This window comes from Hylobates moloch, unplaced genomic scaffold (assembly GCF_009828535.3).
Source record: "Hylobates moloch isolate HMO894 unplaced genomic scaffold, HMol_V3 SCAFFOLD_6, whole genome shotgun sequence".
Lineage (NCBI taxonomy): Eukaryota > Metazoa > Chordata > Mammalia > Primates > Hylobatidae > Hylobates > Hylobates moloch.
The window spans coordinates 111,818,439-111,837,667 of NW_026652281.1; the positions used below are offsets into that span (position 1 = coordinate 111,818,439).

The window sequence follows — 19,229 nt, forward strand, 5'->3', positions numbered from 1 at the left end:
GCTGGTCTTGAACTCCTGACCCTGTGATCTGCTCGCCACGGCCTCTCAAAGTGCTGGGATTACAGGCATGAGCCACTGCCCTGGGCCTACAATTTTCTTAACTAGGGTTGAAGGCTCTGAAAATATGCAGAAAATCATATAATGGCCTTATGAAGGTTGTATATGTGGCAGAAGGATTCTGTTTTTCTGGACAACAAAGATAAAAAAGTAGAATATATTACTGACATCAGTTTAGTAAAATGTATAGTAGTGTAGCGTAGATACAGGTAATTGAAGAAAGAAATATCAATAACAATTGGTAAAAGCAATTTTTTTTTTTTGAGACAGTCTCCCTCTGTCGCCCAGGCTGGAGTGCAGTGGCAAGATCTCAGCTCACTGCAACCTCTGCCTCCCAGGTTCAAGAGATTTTCCCTGCCTCAGCCTCCCAAATAGCTGGGATTACAGGCACCCACCACCACGCCTGGCTAATTTTTGTATTTTTAGTAGAGACAGAGTTTCATCATGTTGGCCAGGCTGCTCTCGAATGCCTGACCTCAAGTGATCCACCCACCTTGGCCTACCAAAGTGTTGGGAATACAGGCGTGAGCCACGGCGCCTGGCCAAGAGCAGTTGTTATAATTGCTATCACCAATAATTTTTTCATATTTCTGTGGCCACACTTAAATGAGTCATCAAATGATTTGATATTATGTGGATAATACTTAATATGAAAACTTTTAAAACATGGTGTCCCATCTCAGTTACTTAAACTTACCTTCCTACTATCCCAAAGGTTAGGCAGATGACAAATGCTGTTTTTCTCCTCTGTCTCTCTCTCTATATATATGTATTCTGAGACAGGGTCTTACTCTGTTGCCTAGGCTGGAGTCCAGTAGCACAATCATGGCTTACTGCAGCCTCAATCTCCCAGGCTCAAGCGATCCTCCCACCTCAGTCTTCTGAGCAGCTGGGACTACAGGCATACATCACCATGCCCAGCTAATTTTTTGTATGTTTTTGTAGAGACGGAGTTTTCCCATATTCCTCAGACTGTTCTCCAACTCCTGGGCATAGGGGATCCATTTGCCTCGGCCTCCCAAAGTCCTGGGATTATAGGCGTGAGCCACTGTGCCCAGCTCTCCTCAATACTGTAGTGCTGATTACACTGAGAGTGTAAAAACCATTTGAAATACTTAATCATTGTTTTGAGGACACGCACAGTAACATACCAACTTAGGGGTGGAACAAATTTTAGAAAAAGCATTGTTTACTTATTAGCAAATTATTTATGTTGATTTAACCTGATTTAACCAACTAGACTACTTTTTAAAATCTCTGGGGCCAGGCACAGTGGCTCAGGCCTGTAATCCCAGCACTTTGGGAGGCCAAGGCAGGTTGATCACCTGAGGTCATGAGTTCAAGACCAGCCTGGTCAACATGGTGAAACCCCGTCCCTAGTAAAAATACAAAAATTAGCTGGGCATGGTGGCTTGCGCCTGTAGTCCCAGCTACTCGGGAAGCTGAGGCAGGAGAATCACGTGAACCCGGGAGGCAGAGGTTGCAGTGAGCCGAGATCGCACCACTGCACTCCAGCCTGGCAACACAGCGACATTCTGTCTCAAAATAAATAAATAAATAAATAAATAAATCTCTGAACACACAGATATTGCTTAAATGGCTTGAACTCGGGAGGCAGAGATTGCAGTGAGCCGAGGTCGCACCACTGCACTCCAGCCTGACGACAGAGCGAGATTCCGTCTCAAAAAAAAAAAATCTCTGAACACACAGATACTGCTTAAATAGCACAAAGTTCAAAGAAAGCTTGATTTAACCAAATCAAACCACTGTGCCAAGGTCAAAACAAATCAAGATAATTCAAAATGAGTTGAATAAAAAGAGAGAATTAAACTAATGCAGGTTTGAGATCAGGTATTTGCCTCTTTGAAGAGTGACCCTGATTTTGTCTGACCTCAGAAAGGTTGTTTCTCTGTGAGCTCTATTTCCTCTTCAAAACATTCAGAGGCTTGTGTCTGTGCAATTTTAAAGTGTTTTTGGATCTATAATTTGGGATTTTGTTATAGTGGCTCCAAACTGTAAACAATTTGACCAAAGTATCATCTTCATCTTAAAGAAGATTTTAACTGAGCATGGTGGCTCAAACCTGTAATCTCATTTTGGAAGGATGAGGCAAGACCTTGCAAGACCTTCTCTTTACAAAAACAAAGAAACTTGCAAGGTCTTGCAAGACCTTCTCTTTACAAAATCAAAGAAACAAACAAACAAATAAAAACCTAGCCAGGCATAATGGCACACACCTGTAGTCCCAGCTACTCAGGAGGCTGAGGCTGGAGGACTGCTTGAGCCCAGGAGGTTGAGGCAGCAGTGAGCTGTGACTGCACCACTGCACTCCAGCCTGGGAAACAGACTGTCTTAAAAAAAAAAAAAAAAAAAGATATTGTACTTGGATCTTGTACAAAGGAATTGAATTGTTAAATGCTACTTACAGCAAATATTTATTTATTTATATATATTTTTGAGACAGTCTTGCTGTGTCGGCCAGGCTGGAGTGCAGTGGCACAATCTTGGCTCACTGCAACCTCTGTCTCCTGGGTTCAAGCCATTCTCCTGCCTCTTCCTCCTGAATAGCTGGGATTACAGGCATGTGCCACCACGTCCAGCTAAATTTTGTATTTTCAGTAGAGACAGGGTTTCACCATGTTGGCCAGGCTGGTCTTGAACTCCTGACCTCAGGTAATCCGCCCGCCTCGGCCTCCCAAAGTGCTGGGATTACAGGCATGAGCTACCACGCCCGAGCAAATACATTTTCAGTAAAGTTCTGAGGCAAATGATGAAAACAGGGTTAGTACAAAATTTAGTATTTAGTTATTTGAATTTTTACTGACTGTTTTTAGGCCTGACACAGTGGTTTATTCTTTTTCTTTTCTTAGAGACAGGATCTCACTCTCACGCAGGCTGCAGTGCAGTGGTGAGATCACAGCTCACTGCAGCCTCGAACTCCTGGGCTCAGGTGATCCTCCCACCTCAGCCGCCTGAGTAGCTGGGACTACAGGGATGTGCCACCACACTGGCCACGTTTTTAAAATTTGTTATTTAATTTAAAAAAATTGGCTGGGCACGGTGGCTCACGCCTGTAATCCCAGAACTTTGGGAGGCTGAGGCAGGTGGATCAACTGAGGCGGGTGGATCAACTGAGGTCAGGTGTTCCAGAACAGCCTGGCCAACATGGTGAAACCCTGTCTCTACTAAAAATACAGAAATTAGCCAGGCATGGTGGCAGGAGCCTGTAATCCCAGCTACTTGGGAGGCTGAGGCAGGAGAATTGCTTGAACCCAGGAGGCGGAGGTTGCAGTGAGCGGAGATGGTGCCACTGCACTCCAGCCTGGGCAACAGACCAAGACTCCGTCTCAAAAATAATTTTTTTTTTTTTAAATAGAGATAAGGGGACTCTCCCTGTTGTCCAGACTGGTCTCAAACTCCTGGCCTCAAGTAATCCTTCTGTCTCAGCCTCCCAAAGTGTTTGGATTACAGGAGTGAGCCACCTTGCCCAGCTTGACACAGTGGTTTAGATCTGGCTTTTTTTTGTATGTAATATAACACTTCATAGCAGGCGTTTGATATTAAATGAATTAGGTAACATGTACTTCACACTGAGGTTTCGAAACCGCGTGGCATGACATTTTAATCAACAATACAAATCTGTAAAGAAGGACTTTATCATCAGCACACAGCAGGAAAAACCTAAATAGAATAAGGCAGCTAAGACGATTACTCAGTCATTAATTAACTAATGTTGTCTAATCACCGCAGTTTCGACCTCCCTTTGGCTTCAAAAGTCAAAAAAGTCTACTTGCAAAAAAAAAAAAAAAGTCTACTTGCTCTGAAAGGAAGTTTGAGTTCTTTACCTTACTGTAAACTCTTAGAAGAGGAAACAAAACTGCCATTTAAATGTGCTAATGAACTTGAGTGTGAGTATGCTGTGAATCAGCGAGTTTCAAAATTAAAATTCCTCTGAGTCCTCCAGTCAAAAAGACAAAGGCCTCCTTCTTGGCTTGATCACACTATTAACATGTACACATATTTAACCACCTCTTTTTAAAACCCCTTACAATTTACATCTAAAACATGAAGACGAAATGTTAATGAAATACTGCGATGAACATTAACCGTCCCAGCTACCAGTGGTGGTAGGGTCTCAACAGAGGACGATGACTTCTATGGTCTCAGGTAATCTTCACAAAACCCGAGGAGAGGAACTGTCAGTCCCACCCGACGAAAGCGGCTACTGAATCCCAGACTGCCCCACGATCCCGGCTCTGCGAGCGAGGTCACGTTCACAACTGCGGGAATTTCCGTAGCGGTGACACACGGCACTTCCGGCCGGCCGTGAGAGTCGGTGACGTGGCGGCGAGGCCGGGCACGGTCGTCGGGGTCGGGGCACCAGGAGCTGTCAGGTGGCCTCGAGGCAACCCGGCTGGCAGAGAAGAGTTCGCCGGCGCGGCGGCGGCTGAGAGCCCGGAGCCGGAAGTGCCACGTGTCTTGATTGCGGCTGCGCGGCCGGCGGCTGACAGGCACTTCCGGCCAGGGCCTCCCTCCTTCTCTCAAGATTTGGCTGCCGCCTTACAGCCGGGCGTTCGCGGCCCCGCCGGCCCGACTCCCAAGCCTCAGCTCCCAGGCTAGGCCGTGGCCGCCGGTGGCCTGGGGAGAGTGCGGCGCCATGCCTCGGGCTTAATGTGCCCCCCTCTCTTCTCCCAGTCTTCAGTCTTAAGTCGTTAGCCTCCTCCCTCCGCTTTCAGCAGTGGTCTTTCAGCTCTCTTCTTGTGCGCTGTTGTCGACTCCGACCAGCCCCTTCCAACCCAGATAACCGCCGTCGTCATGTCCCAGCCGGGAATACCGGCCTCCGGCGGCGCCCCAGCCAACCTCCAGGCCCAGAACGGAGCCGCCTTGGCCTCGGGGTCTCCCTACACCAACGGTGAGTGCTGTCCGGGGGGGAGGGCGCAGCCTGGCCAGGGCTGACTGACCTTTGCTTGCCACTGCTGCTTGAGGCGACATAGATAGAGAGGGTGACCTCCTTACCGGGTTCTGGCGCGGATGGTGGTGGGAGGCTGGGCCAGGGGACCACGGCAATTGTGCACCTGTAGCCCCAGGCTCGTCTCAGTCTTTCACATTTATTTATTTAGTCGGTCACCAAAACAGTAAATAAGCACCCGCTGTATGCAACGCCCTGGGTGAAACACGGGTGAGAAAATGCCTCAAAACTCGAATATAAGGATCATAGTGTTTGTGTGCCTTCGCCTTCCATGCCACCTCACCCCAGTCTCCTAGAGAGCAGGATTTGGGGTCTGATTCATCTGGGTTCCGCAGGCCCTGAAGTGGGGTGGGGGTCGTACTCAGTCTGAGTTTCTGGAGATGAATGCATGCTTTTGGGACACCCCTTTAGGGCCTATTCATCTCTCCCAGAACCTTCCCAGAATTGTACCTACAACAGCTGTTCAATCTTTCAGCTGTGGAAAAACCAAATAGAAGGGAGGATCTCCTGCTTGACTTCTAGATGTCTGTACAGCATTTGGAAAGTGGTTGGACACAACCCTCTGAATCTCTAACAAGAGTCTACATGTACATTATAGTTTGTCATTTGGTGTTAGAATGTCTTATAATTTTATACCTCTTCCAGGATTCCTTAAATCGTCCTACATTGTGATTTGCTAAGATTATTTCAGTTGTTACAATAGACAAAGACTTTCTGCCGACAGATTGCCTACTTACCAATTTACTTACAAATCTTTGGTTTACAGAAATAAGACTAGTAGAATAATGCTAAAGAACTTAAGTTGCCATTAGAGTCTAAGATTTCTGTGAAGTTGGAGAAAACAGACAGTGACTAAAATCGCCAATTTACATTGTTTTTAGAGAAGACCGCTGTTTTCTTTACAAAGATGGCTCTAAAAGACTTTTAAAAATGTCTGTGAGTAGGCAACTATATGGGCAGAAGAAAGAATAAGTGGAGGAAAGCCACTGAAAGGGTACTGAGTTAACCATTCTTTCTCAAAATTATGGTAACAGATTATGTACACTACATTTTATTCTAGAATATTTAATAATATTTACACTGAGGATGAGAAAAAATATGTTACATGGCTATGGATTTTTCTTATAATCTATAAATTTCAGTTTTACATTAACTTTAAATGACAAATCCCCAAATGTGCTTCAACGTTTATATATGAGTGTAGTTGTCATAATATTGAAATGTTAAAGGGATTTGACCACTGTGGTATGCCGTATTAGAGATATTGTCACTATGTTGATTTGATACAGTCCAACAGACATTTGTTCCACATCTTCTTTTTTTTTTTTTTTTTGAGATGGAGCCTTGTTCTGTCGCCCAGGCTGGAGTGCAGTGGTGTGATCTCAGCTCACTGCAACCTCTGCTTCCTGGGTTCAAGCGATTCTCCTGCCTCCTTAGCCTTCCAAAGTGCTGTAATTACAGGCCTGAGCCACGGTACCCAGACCTCTTTTTTAAAATATAATTTTCATAGTCTTTTTGTAAGTTCCATTTCTACAGCGTTTTTTGTTTGTTTGTTTGTTTGTTTGTTTGTTTGTTTTTGGAGACGGAGTTTTGCTTTTGTCTCCCAGGCTGGAGTGCAGTGGCGCTATCTCGGCTCACTGCAACCTCCGCCTCCCAGGTTCAAGCGATTCTCCTGCCTCAGCCTCCCTAGTAGCTGGGATTACAGGAACGTGTCACCACACCCAGCTAACTTTTATATTTTTAGTAGAAACAGGGTTTCACCATGCTGGTCAGGCTGATGTCAAACTCCTGACCTCCAGTGATCCACCCACCTTGGTCTCCCAAAGTGCTGGGATTACAGGCATGAGCCACTGTGCCTGGCCTCTACAAGTTGTTTGTTTTTTGCCTTTTTTTTTTTTTTTTGAGACAGGGTCTTGCTTACACTGTCCCTCAAGCTAGAGTGCAGTGGCAGGATCACAACTCACTGTCACTCCTGGGCTCAAGCAATCCTCACACCTTAGCCTCCCCAGTAACTAGAACTACAGGTGCATACCACCAGGCCCCATTTTTTATATAAGTATATAATATATATAATACATATAAAATGTATATATTTTATTATTATTATTTTTTGAGTCAGAGTTTCACTCTGTCACCCAGGCTGGAGTACAATGGCTCGATCTCGGCTCACTGCAACCTCCACCTCCCAGGTTCAAGTGATTCTCGTGCCTCAGCCTCCCGAGTAGCTGGGATTACAGGCATGTGCCACCACAACCGGCTAGTTTTTGTATTTTTGGTAGAGATGGGGTTTCATCACATTGGTCAGGCTGGTCTCAAACTCCTGACCTCAGGTGATCCACCCGCCTTGGCCTCCCAAAGTGCTGGGATTACAGGCGTGAGCCACTGCACCCGGCCGAAAAGTCTTAAGTATTTAATGAAGTTTGCTTAAATTACATATTACAGTAAAATTAGATCTTCAGTTTGCTTTTGTTTTTTGTTTTTGAGATAGTCTTGCTCTATTGCCCAGGCTGGAGTGCAGTGGCGCAATCTTGGCTCACTGCAACCTCCGCCTCCTGGGTTCAAGTAATTCTCCTGCCTCAGCCTCCTGAGCAACTGGGACTACAGGCATGCGCCACTATGTCCAGCTAATTTTTGTATATTTAGTAGAGATGGGGTTTTGCCATGTTGTCCAGGCTGGTCTCGAACTCCCGAGCTCAGGTGATCTGCCCACCTCGGCCTACTAAAGTGCTGGGATTACAGGTGTGAGCCACTGTGCCTGGCCAGTTTGGTGTTTTTTGTTTTTGAGACGGAGTCTTGCTGTGTCGCCAGGCTGGAGTGCAGTGATGCGATCTCAGCTCACCGCAACCTCTGCCTCCCAGGTTCAAGCGATTCTCCTGCCTCAGCCTCCGGAATAGCTGGGATTACAGGCACCTGTAGCACATGCCACCATGCCTGGCTAATTTTTGTATTTTGTTTGTTTTGTTTTGTTTTTGTTTTTGTTTTTGTTTTTTCGAGACAGAGTCTCGCCCATGCTGGAGTGCAGTGGCGCGATCTTGGCTCACTGCAAGCTCTGCCTCCCGGGTTCATGCCATTATTATCCTGCCTCAGCTTCCCGAGTAGCTGGGACTATAGGCGCCCGCCACCATGCCCAGCTAATTTTTTGTATTTTTTTTTTAGTGGAGACAGGGTTTCACCCTGTTAGCCAGGATGGTCTCAATCTCCTGACCTCGTGATCCGCCCGCCTTGGCCTCCTAAAGTGCTGGGATTACAGATGTGAGCCACCGTGCTTGGCCTAATTTTTGTATTTTTAGTAGAGATGAGGTTTCACCATGTTGGCCAGGATGGCCTCTATCTTCTGACCTCATGATCTGCCCGCCTCAGCCTCCCAAAGTGCTGGGATTACAGGTGTGAGCCACCATACCCGTTCCAGTTTCGTTTGTTTGTTTGTTTTTTAAAGAGCCTAGGTCTTGCTCTGTCACCCAGGTTGAAGTGTAGTGACTTGATCATGGCTCACTGCAGCCTCGAACCTCTCAGCTGAAGTGATCCTCACACCTCAGCCTCCTGTGAAGCTAGGACTACAGGCACATGCCCTGAAACCTGGCTAATTAAAAATTTTTTTTTAGAAAACAGAGCTGCACTCTGTTGCCCAGGATGGTCTTGAACTCCTGGACTCAAGTAATCCTCCTGCCTTGGCCTCCCAAAGAGCTAGGATTACAGGCATGAGCCACAACATCTAGCCCAGATATTTTTTATATTATAGTCAAAAGACCTCACCAGGTGTGGTGGCTCACACCTGTAATCTCAGCACCTTGGGAGGCCGAGGTGCTAGGATTGTTTTAGCCCAAGAATTCAAGACCAGCCTGGGCAACATAGTGAGACCCTGTCTCTACAAAGATTTTTTTAAAAATAGGCATGCTGCGGGCCCAGTAGTCCCAGCTACCGGGGAGGCTGAGACAGGAAGATCACTTGACCCCAGGAGGTCAAGACTGCAGTGAGCTACAATTGCACAACTGCACAGCAACCTGGGTGACACAGCAATATCTTGTCTCAAAAATAAATAAATAGGCCGGGTGCAGTGGCTCACACCTGTAATCCCAGCACTTTGGGAGGGCAAGGCAGGAGGGCTGCTTGAGCCTAGGAGTTCAGACCAGGCTAGGCAACATAGGAAGACCCTATATCTATAAAAAAGTAAGAAAAATTAGTCCAGCGTAGTGGTGCCAGCCTGTGGTCCCAGCTACTCAGGAGGCTGAGGTAGGAGGATCACCTGCATCCAGGAGGTTAAGGATGCAATGAGCCGTGATCATGCCACTAGCCTCTAGCCTGGGCAACAGAGTGAGAACCTGTCACAAAAATAAATTAATTAATAAAAAACAAAAGACCTAACAGTAGCCTTTTTCAAAAAAAATTTTTTTTTTTTTTTTTTTTTGAGATGGAGTCTCACTCTGTCACCCAGGCTGGAGTGCAATGGTGCAGATCTTGGCTCACTGCAACCTCTGCCTCTCGGGTTCAAGCGATTCTCCTGCCTCAGTCTCCCGAGTAGCTGGGACTACAGTCGTCCACCACCATGCTCAGCTAATTTTTGTATATTTAGTAGAGACGGGGTTTCACCATGTTGGACAGGGTGGTCTCAATTTCCTGACCTCGTGATCCACCTGCCTTGGCCTCCCAAAGTGCTGGGATTACAGGTGTGAGCCACTGCGCCCAGCTGACAGGTTTTTCTGTCTTTGTGTATACATATTTCCTTTGCAAAAATTGATAGCGAGACTACAAGACCTCTTAAACTAATAGATCTTAATCTGATTATCATGTAATAATGCTAAAGGCAAATAATGACTCCCACCATTAATTAGTGCCTTTATTGACTGAATCAACTTGCAAAGGCAGTTAGAAACTGCAGTTTTGTTTTGTTTTGTTTTTTCAGAAATGGTCTCACTTTGTCCCCCAGGCTAGAGTACAGTGGTGCAGTCTTGGCTCACTGCAGCCTTAACCTCCAAGGTTCAAGCAATCCTCCTGCCTCAGCCCCTGAAGTAGCTGGGATAACAGGTGTGCGTCACCATGCTTGTCTAATTTTTTGTATCTTTAGTAGAGATGGGTTTCACCATTTGGCCAGGCTGGTCTCAAACTCCTGACCTCGTGATCCTCCCGCCTTGGCCTCCCAAAGTGCTGGGATTACAGGTGTGGACCACTGCGCCTGGCCCAGGTTTTCCTAAAGAAACTTAAAGCTTTTTGGCCAGGCTGGTCTCAAAATCCTGACCTCAGGTGATCTGCCCGCCTGAGCCAAAGTGCTGAGATTACAGGTGTGAGCCACCGCACCTGGCCACATGAGATTTTTTACTAATGCAGATTCTGGGATCCTTTTGAATCCTATGAAATAGGATTTTACAAAGGTGGGACCTGGGATCTCAATTCATACCATTATTGTAGCAGGTTCCGCTGATTCTGAAGCTGCTGGTTGGGTGGGAAGCACTCATCTGCATTCATTCTTGCCTCTAACTTTCTAATTTAGCTTCTTTACCCACACATCCCAAAATTGTCTTTAATAAGGCCACAAGGCTGGGCATGGTGGCTCATGCCTGTAATCCGAGCACTTTGGGAGGCCAAAGCATGTGGATCACAAGGTCCGGAGTTCAAGACCAGCCTGGCCAACATGGTGAAACCCTGTCTCTACTAAAAATACAAAAATTAGCTGGGCGTGGTGGCATGCGCCTGTAATCCCAGCTACTCAGGAGGCCTCAGCCTGAGTGATTCTCAGCAGGAGAATTACTTGAATCCAGGAGGTGGAGGTTGCAGTGAGCCGAGATCACGACATTGCACTGCAGCCTGGGTGACAGAGCAAGAATTCATCTCTAAATAAATAAATAAATAAATAAAGCCACAAATGGCTTCCTGGTTATTAAATAGAAAATATTTTTCAGTCCTCATTTTCCGAGCTGCATTTGATACCTTTGGCTGTTATTTTGTTTTTACAACAGTTGCTTTCGTTGGTTTCTAGGATATCACCAGAAGGGTAGTTATGGTTTTCTTTCTTTGTTTTGGTTGCTATTTCTCAACAGCAGTATTCTCAATATTTCTTCCGTTTCTGATTGTTTTTTTCTCTCTCCTCCTTAAATATTGTTGTTCTTCAAGGTGACCTGTTTTTCTTACTCTTATATGCTCCCGGGGTATCTTTAATTCCAATGGTTTTAAATCTTAGGCATAGATCAATGACTCCCATAATTATATCTTAAGCTGAAACCTATTGCTTTGGCTGCAGATAAATATCTTTTTTTTTTTTTTTAAGACGGAGTCTTGCTCTGTTGCCCAGGCGGGAGTGAGGTGGCACGATCTTGGCTCACTGCAACCTTCACCTCCTGGGTTCAAGCGATTCTCCTTTCTCAGCCTCCGGAGTAGCTGGGACCACCGGCATGTGCCACCACACCCACCCGGCAAATTTTTTGTATTTTTAGAAGAGATAGGGTTTCACCATCTTAGGATGGTGTTGCTCTCCTGACCTCGTGGGGTTTCACCGTCTTAGGAAGGTGTTGCCCGCCTTGATCTCCCAAAGTGCTGGGATTACAGGCCTGAGCCACTGCGCCCAGTGCAGATAAATATCTTTATACTGGACATATCCACTTGGATTTCTTGGTGGCACCTGAAAATTAGTGTGTTTAAAATAACTCTTCAGTCTCTCTTCCCTTTGCCATTCCCCACCTTTGTTTTTTTGAGACAGAGTCTTGCTCTGTCAACCAGGCTGGAGTGCAGTGGCATGATATCCGCGCATTGCAACCTCCGCCTCCCAGGTTCAAGCAGTTCTCCTGCCTCAGCCTCTGAGTAGCTGGGACTATAGGCGTGTGCCACCATGCCCCGCTAATTTTTGAATTTTTAATAGAGACAGGGTTTCACCATGTTGGTCAGGCTGGTCTCGAACTTCTGACTTCAGGTGATCCACCCACCTTGGCCTCCCAAAGTGTTGGGATTACAGGCATGAGCCACTGCACCTGACTTTTTTTTTATTTTAAAGACAGCTCTCATTTTGTCGCCCTGGCTGGAATGCAATGATGCAATGATAGCTCTCTGCAGCCTTGAACTCCTGGGCTCAAGTGATCCTTGATCAAGTAGGTGGAGTGGCTCATGCTTGTAATCTTAGTACTTTGGGAGGCCGAGTCAAGAAGATCCCTTGAGCCCAGGAGTTCGAGACCAGCCTGGACAACTTAGGGAGACCCCATCTCTACAAAAAAATTAAAAAATTAGCCAGGCATAATGGTGCACACCTGTAGGCCCAGCTACTCAAGAGGGGAGGTGGGAGGATCGCTTGAGCTTGGGAGGTCGAGGCTGCAGTGAGCTGTGACACTTCAGGTTGGGTGGCAGAGCGAGACCTCATTTCTGAAACACACACACACACACACACACACACACACACAACCAAAATATATATTTTGTAGAGATAGGGACTTGCTATATTGCCCAGGCTGGTCTCAAACTCCTGGCCTCAAGTGATCCTCCCACCTTGACTTTCTAAAGTGCTGGGATTACAGGCATGAGCCATCATGTCTGGCCTACATTTCTATTCTTTTCTCTTTCTGTTCAAATGAATAAACATGGCCATCCACCAGGTTGCTCAGGTCAAAAACCTAGGAGTCATCCTAGATTTTTTCCTCTCTTCATCACCCATATTCAGTTCCACATAAAATCCCATGAGTGCTGTTTCCTCAAATCAGTTTTTTAAAAATGTGAGTAATGTATAGATACTAAATAATTCTCTGCCATCCCAATGTTAAATTATTTATTTATTTATTTTACTTCTGAGACAGGTTCTCACTCTGTTGCCCAGGCTAGAGTGCAGGGGCATGATCACAGCCCACTGCAGGCTTGATCTCTTGGGTTCAAGTGATCCTCCCGCCTCAGCCTCCCAAGTAGCTGGGACTATAGGCACGTGCCACCATAACTGGCTAATTATTTATTTTTTTGTAGAGACGAGGCCTCATTATATTACCCAGGTTGTTCGTGAACTCCTGAGGTCAAGCCGTGCTCCCATCTTGGCTTTTCAAAGTGCTCAGATTACAAGATCAAGCCAACATGCCTGGCAAAAATTATTTTTATTAAATATATATATGCAAACACAAAACTAGGTGTAAATTTCATAGGTTTATAGCTATTGTACTATTGTAAAACCAAACATTAAAAATTTCAACAAATGGCTGGGCGTGGTGGCTCACACCTATAATCCCATCACTTTGGGAGGCTGAGGTGGCCAGATCACTTGAGGTCAGAAGTTCGAGAACAGCCTGGCCAACATGGTGAAATCCCGTCTCTACTAAAAATACAAAATTAGCCAGGCGTGGTGGTGCACACCTGTAATCCCAGCTACTCGAGAGGCTGAATGAGGCAGGAGAATCTCCTGAACCCAGGAGGCGGAGGTTGCAGTGAGCTGAGATCGCACCACTGCACTTTAGCTTGGGCAACAGAGTGAGACTCTGTCTCAAAAAAAATCAAAAGCAATATAATTCAATTTTAAAACATTAAACAATATGCTACATTTTGTGTGAAACCACAATTGATTTGATTGTTTTAATTTTGAATATGTTGGAACATTACTTGGGTGATGATCATGCTCACTTTTTCCTTTTTGTTTTTGAGACACGTTCTCACTCTGTAGCCCAGGGTGGAATGCTTGATTATAGCTCACTGAAGTCAAACTCCTGGGCTCAAGCAGTCCTCTTGCCTCAGCCTCCTGAGAAGCTAGGTCTACAGGCATGTGCCACAACTCTTGGCTAATTTTTTAATTTTTAATTTTTTCTTGTAGAAATGGAGTCTCACTATGTTGCCCAGGCTGGTCTGCTACTCCTGAGCTCAAGTAGTTCTGCTTTGGCCTCCCAGCATGCTGGGATTACAGGCATGAGCCACCATGCCCAACCTCTACACGATTTTAATAGGGGAAGGGTGGGGTGGGGGAAAGGATATTTACTGGAAAACAGACAACTTATAGGAAGGATAAATGGGCTCTTAGAATAGATATGATAGTTTTGTGATGGTATCTGTTTAGGTGTGGTGTGGAAATTTCTCATCTCAGGTCATGAGTCAGATTGACATCTTTCTTGGTTGCCCCTGGGAAGTAGATTATGACAATTGAGTTCTTTTGGAGGGCTCTGTTTTAGGCAGATAAGAGATTTTAGGAACTCAAATGCCTTGTGCTTAAAATAATTTTTATGCCATAGTAGCGTATTCTGGACCCCTTCACAATCACTGACCCATTTTTATTTATTTATTTATTTATTTATTTATTTATTTATTTATTTATTTATTTATTTATTGAGATGAAGTCTCGCTCTGTCACCCAGGCTGGAGTGCAGTGGCGCATTCTCGGCTCACTGCAAGCTCTGCCTCCTGGGTTCACGCCATTCTCCTGCCTCAGCCTCACGAGTAGCTGGGACTACAGGTGCCCGCCACCACGCTCCACTAATTTTTTGTAGTTTTAGTAGAGATGGGGTTTCACTGTGTTAGCCAGGATGGTCTCACCGTGTTAGCCAGGATGGTCTCGATCTCCTGACCTCGTGATCCGCCCGCCTTGGCCTCCCAAAGTGCTGGGATTACAGGCGTGAGCCACTGCGCCCGGCCTCACTGACCCATTATTTTGATGGGCTACTTAGTAATGAATTCAGAATTTAAAAAAATTATCCATTTAGTGAAGGTGTCATTATATATTTATTACTACACTTTTTGTGAACTACTTGTAATTGATCCATATATGATTTTCACATAGTGGGGAGGGAGGTCAGAAAAAAAAATTTTCATGTAATAGTTACTCACAATAGGTCTATGATGGTGACTACCACAGAACAAGTTCTTTTGTATCTGTCTTCCTGCCAGTTGGCCTTATGACCTCATATTCTTTTTTTTTTCTTTTTTTGATACAGGAGACAGGGTCTCACTTTGTCACAGAGGCTGGAGTGCAGTGGTGTGAACTGCAGCCTTAACCTCCTGTGCTCAGTGATCCTCCTGCCTCAGCCCCAAGTAGCTGGGACTTACAGGCAGGCGCCACCATGCCCAACTAATTCTTGTATTTTTTATAGAGATGAGGTCTTACTATTATGTCCAGGCTGGTCTCAAACTCCTAAGCTCAAGCTGTCTGCCCGCCTTGGCCTCCCAAAGTGTTGGGATTATAGATAGGTGTGAGGCACCGTGCCCGGCATCTTTTCATCTTTATTGACCTGTCAAATTTTTGCTTATTTTGTACATTTTGATAGTATTTGGCTTTCACTTGGCTGCACCTGGCTTGAAGGCACCTCTTTAGCGTATTAGCTTGTGATAAGATTGTAAATACAACCTGTTTGCTCACGCCTGTAATCCTAGTGCTTATAGAGGCTGAGGCAGGAGGATTACTTGAACTCAGGAATTTGAGACCAGCCTGGGCAACATAGTGAGTCTCTGTCTCTACAAAAAAAAAAAAAAAATTAGGTGGGCATGGTGGCGCATGCCTGTAGTCCCAGCCTCTCAGGAGGCTTAGATGAGAGGATCACTTGAGCCCAGGAGGTTAGAGCTACAGTGAGCCATGATTGTGCCACTGTACTCCAGCTTGGACAACAGAGTAAAGTGCTGTCTCAATCAATCAATCAATCCATAAGTAAGTAAATAAATAAAATTGTAATACAAATATGAAACTAGGCTAGGACATCCTGTGGCAACATTGGGCCGTGAGATGGCCTATTTTTATCCAGGTGACCCAACATATGCTTATACATTAATTTATTACAAATGTTTTCATTTATTGAGACATCTCTGTATTCCCTCTGTTACTTGCTACTGTTTAGTCCATCTTTTTTTTTTTTTTGTCACCCAGGCTGGAGTGCAGTGGTATGACCTCGGCTCACTGCAGTCTTGACCTACTGGGTTCAAGTAATCCTCCTGCCTCAGCCCCCCAAGTAGCTAGGACTACAGGTGCATACCATCAAGGCTGGCTACTTTTTGTTTTTTTTATAGGCATGGGGTTTCGCCATGTTGCCCAGGCTGGTCTTGAACTCCTGGGCTCAAGCTATCCACCTGCCTTGGCCTCCCAAAGTGCTGGGATTACAGATGTGAGCCACTGTGCTGGCCTTCATTGTGGTTTTGATTTGCATTTCTGTTATGACTAATGATTTTTGTATTTCTCTAATGACTGATGATGTTGAATGTTTTGGCATGTGCTTATTAGCTATCTTCTTTGGAAGTATATTTGAATGTCTATTTAAGTCCTTTGCTTATTTTTTAATTGGGTTATATGTTTTTATTGCTGACTGTAAGAATATATGTTTTACTTTATTTTTTAAAGTATTGCTATATTTGTTGGTAAGACTAATTTTTCCTCCTTTTATTGGAAGGTCCTGTCCAAAATGCATTACTGTCTTCACAAGAGTCAGCAAGCCAAGGATACAATTTCCAGCTTCCAGGATCCTACCCGCATCCAATACCAGCAAAGACTTTGAATCCAGTCTCTGGACAGTCTAACTATGGTGGCTCTCAGGGATCTGGGCAGACTCTTAATAGACCACCTGTGGCCTCTAATCCAGTGACACCTTCGCTTCATAGTGGTCCTGCTCCCCGAATGCCATTTCCTGCTTCTCAGAACCCATCTACTACACCAATGCCTTCTAGTAGCTTTCTTCCTGGAGCCAACCTGCCACCACCTTTGAATTGGCAATATAACTATCCATCCACAGCCTCACAAACAAACCATTGTCCTCGTGCATCATCCCAACCAACTGTATCTGGAAATACAAGTTTAACCACAAATCATCAATATGTTTCTTCTGGATATCCTTCACTTCCAAATAGCTTCATAAAGTCAGGTAGTATTCTTATAGAAGTGCTTAAAATGTGGGCCGGGCGCGGTGGCTCACGCTTGTAATCCCAGCACTTTGGGAGGCCGAGGCGGGCGGATCACGAGGTCAGGAGATCGAGACCACAGTGAAACCCCGTCTCTACTAAAAATACAAAAAAATTAGCCGGGCGTGGTGGCGGGCGCCTGTAGTCCCAGCTACTCGGAGAGGCTGAGGCAGGAGAATGGCGTGAACCCGGGAGGCAGAGCTTGCAGTGAGCCGAGATTGCGCCACTGCACTCCAGCCTGGGTGACAGAGCGAGACTCCGTCTCAAAAAAAAAAAAATGTGGAAATGTGAAACTTTTGCTTATTTAGATATTTGAAATAATACTTGAAACCTGAAAACCATATGGAAAATGTGACTTTTAAAATTATTAGTAGTTTTTTGGTTTTTTTTTGTTTGTTTTTCGGTTTTCCAGCAAAAACCAGAAAGCCTGCTAGACAAATTAAGTAAGCTATAATACTCATTAGTAGTTTTTTTTTTTTTTCATTCTTTTTTTTTTTTTTTTTTTTTTTTTTTTGAAATGAGGTCTTGCTCTGTCACCCAGGCTGGAAAGCAGTGGCACAATCTCAGCTCACTGCAACCTCTGCCTCCCAGGTTCAAGTGATTCTCCTGCCTCAACCTCCCCTGGGACTACAGGCGTGACCACCATGCTCAGCTAATTTTTGTAATTTTAGTAGATGGGTTTTGTGGGGTTTTTTTGTTTGTTTGTTTTGAGACAGAGTTTTGCTCTTGTCACCCAGGCTGGAGTGCAATAGTGTGATCATGGCTCACTGCAACCTCCACCTCCTGGTTCAAGCAATTCTCCTGCCTCAGCCTCCCAAGTAGCTGGGATTACAGGCGCCCGCCACCACACCCAGCTAATTTTGTATTTGTTTTAGTAGAGACAGGGTTTTACCATGTTGGCCAGGCTGGTCTCGAACCCTTGACCTCAGGTAATCTGCCTGCCTCGGCCTCCCAAAGTGCTGGGATTACAGGCATGAGCCATTGCACCTGGCTGATAGCTGGGGTTTTCATAGAAATTGTGTTAAATCTGTACATCAGCTTGAGGACAAAGCTATATATTATGTATTCTTTTTTTTTCTTTTTTTTTTTTGAGACGGAGTCTTGCTCTGTCGCCCAGGCTGGAGTGCAGTGGCGCAATCTCGGCTTACTGCAAGCTCCGCCTCCCGGGTTCACGCCATTCTCCTGCCTCAGCCTCTCCGAGTAGCTGGGACTACAGGCGCCCGCCACCACGCCCGGCTAATTTTTTGTATTTTTAGTAGAGACGGGGTTTCACCGTGGTCTCGATCTCCTGACCTCGTGATCCGCCCGCCTCGGCCTCCCAAAGTGCTGGGATTACAAGCGTGAGCCACCGCGCCCGGCCATATTATGTATTCTTAGACTGACTTTGATCTTTTTATCTTTTAACCTCAGTGTTTGGTTGGACTTTTCCTTTTTTGCTATTAAAATTAGCAAGGTGTTATTTTATTTTATTTTTTTTGAGACGAAGTCTCACTCTGTAGCCCATGCTGGAGTGCAATGGCATGATCTCGGCTCACTGCGACCTCTGCCTCCTGGGTTCAAGTGATTCTCCTGCCTCAGCCTCCAGAGTAGCTGGGATTATGGGATTACAGGCACGTGCCACTGCACCCAGCTAACTTTTTGTATTTTTAGTAGGGATGGGGTTTCACCATGTTGGCCAGGCTGGTCTTGAACTCCTGACCTCAGGTAATCCGCCCACCTCAGCCTCCCAAAGTGCTAGGATTACAGGCATGAACCCCCACACCCGGCCACATTTATTTATTTTATTTATTATTTATTTATTATTAATCTTTACAAGGCCAAAATGCATTCACCAGGGCCAATGTCTGATCAAAGGCTTGGAAAAATAAAGTTTTAGCCATTAACAATTTACAAGCCTGATGGAGTATATGCCATATAAACATACATGAGTTTAAAAAGGTAACTATTGATATTACTATTTCACTTGGAAGCCTTCACTAGTTCATAAACTTGAGGCTGTCTGCTGAGAAGTATCTGCTTTCATCTCACAGAGTTGAACCTTTCTTTTGATTGAGCAGTTTGGAAACAGTCTTTTTGTAGGATCTGCAAGTGGATATTTGGAGCGCTTTGAGGCCTATGGTGAAAAAGGAAACATCACATAAAAACTAGACAAAAGCTTTCTGAGAAGCTTCTTTGTGATGTGTGCATTCATCTCACAGAGTTGAATCTTTCTTTTGATTGAGCAGTTTGGAAACAGTCTTTTTGTAGAATCTGCAAAGGGATATTTGTGAGCGGTTTGAGGCCTATGGTGAATTTATTTATTTTTTTGAGATGGAGTCTCGCTCTGTCACCCAGGCTGGAGTGCAGTGGCGTGATCTTGGCTCACTGCAAGCTCTGCCTCCCGGGT

The 19,229-nt window shown here is 45.2% G+C and overlaps 1 protein-coding gene and 1 non-coding gene across 5 annotated transcripts in view; one reads left to right on the top strand and one right to left on the bottom strand.

The window, feature by feature from the left end:
* The first annotated feature begins 4,564 nt into the window (after window positions 1-4,564).
* Window positions 4,565-19,229, top strand: part of SEC24A (SEC24 homolog A, COPII coat complex component) — a 79,585-nt gene continuing 64,920 nt past the window's right edge. For 2 of the 4 annotated variants that reach the window (XM_032157935.2, XM_032157938.2), the window contains exons 1-2: window positions 4,565-4,969; window positions 16,339-16,806. In XM_032157935.2, the coding sequence (XP_032013826.1) occupies window positions 4,873-4,969; window positions 16,339-16,806 (565 nt within the window). In that variant the 5' untranslated portion in view covers window positions 4,565-4,872. The remainder of the gene's footprint in view (window positions 4,970-16,338; window positions 16,807-19,229) is intronic. The other 2 variants (XM_032157936.2, XM_058441220.1) reach the window with 1 other exon arrangement.
* LOC116472062 (U7 small nuclear RNA) lies at window positions 17,243-17,302 on the bottom strand. Its single transcript, XR_004248973.1, has one exon. It is a non-coding gene; the product is annotated as a U7 small nuclear RNA (small nuclear RNA).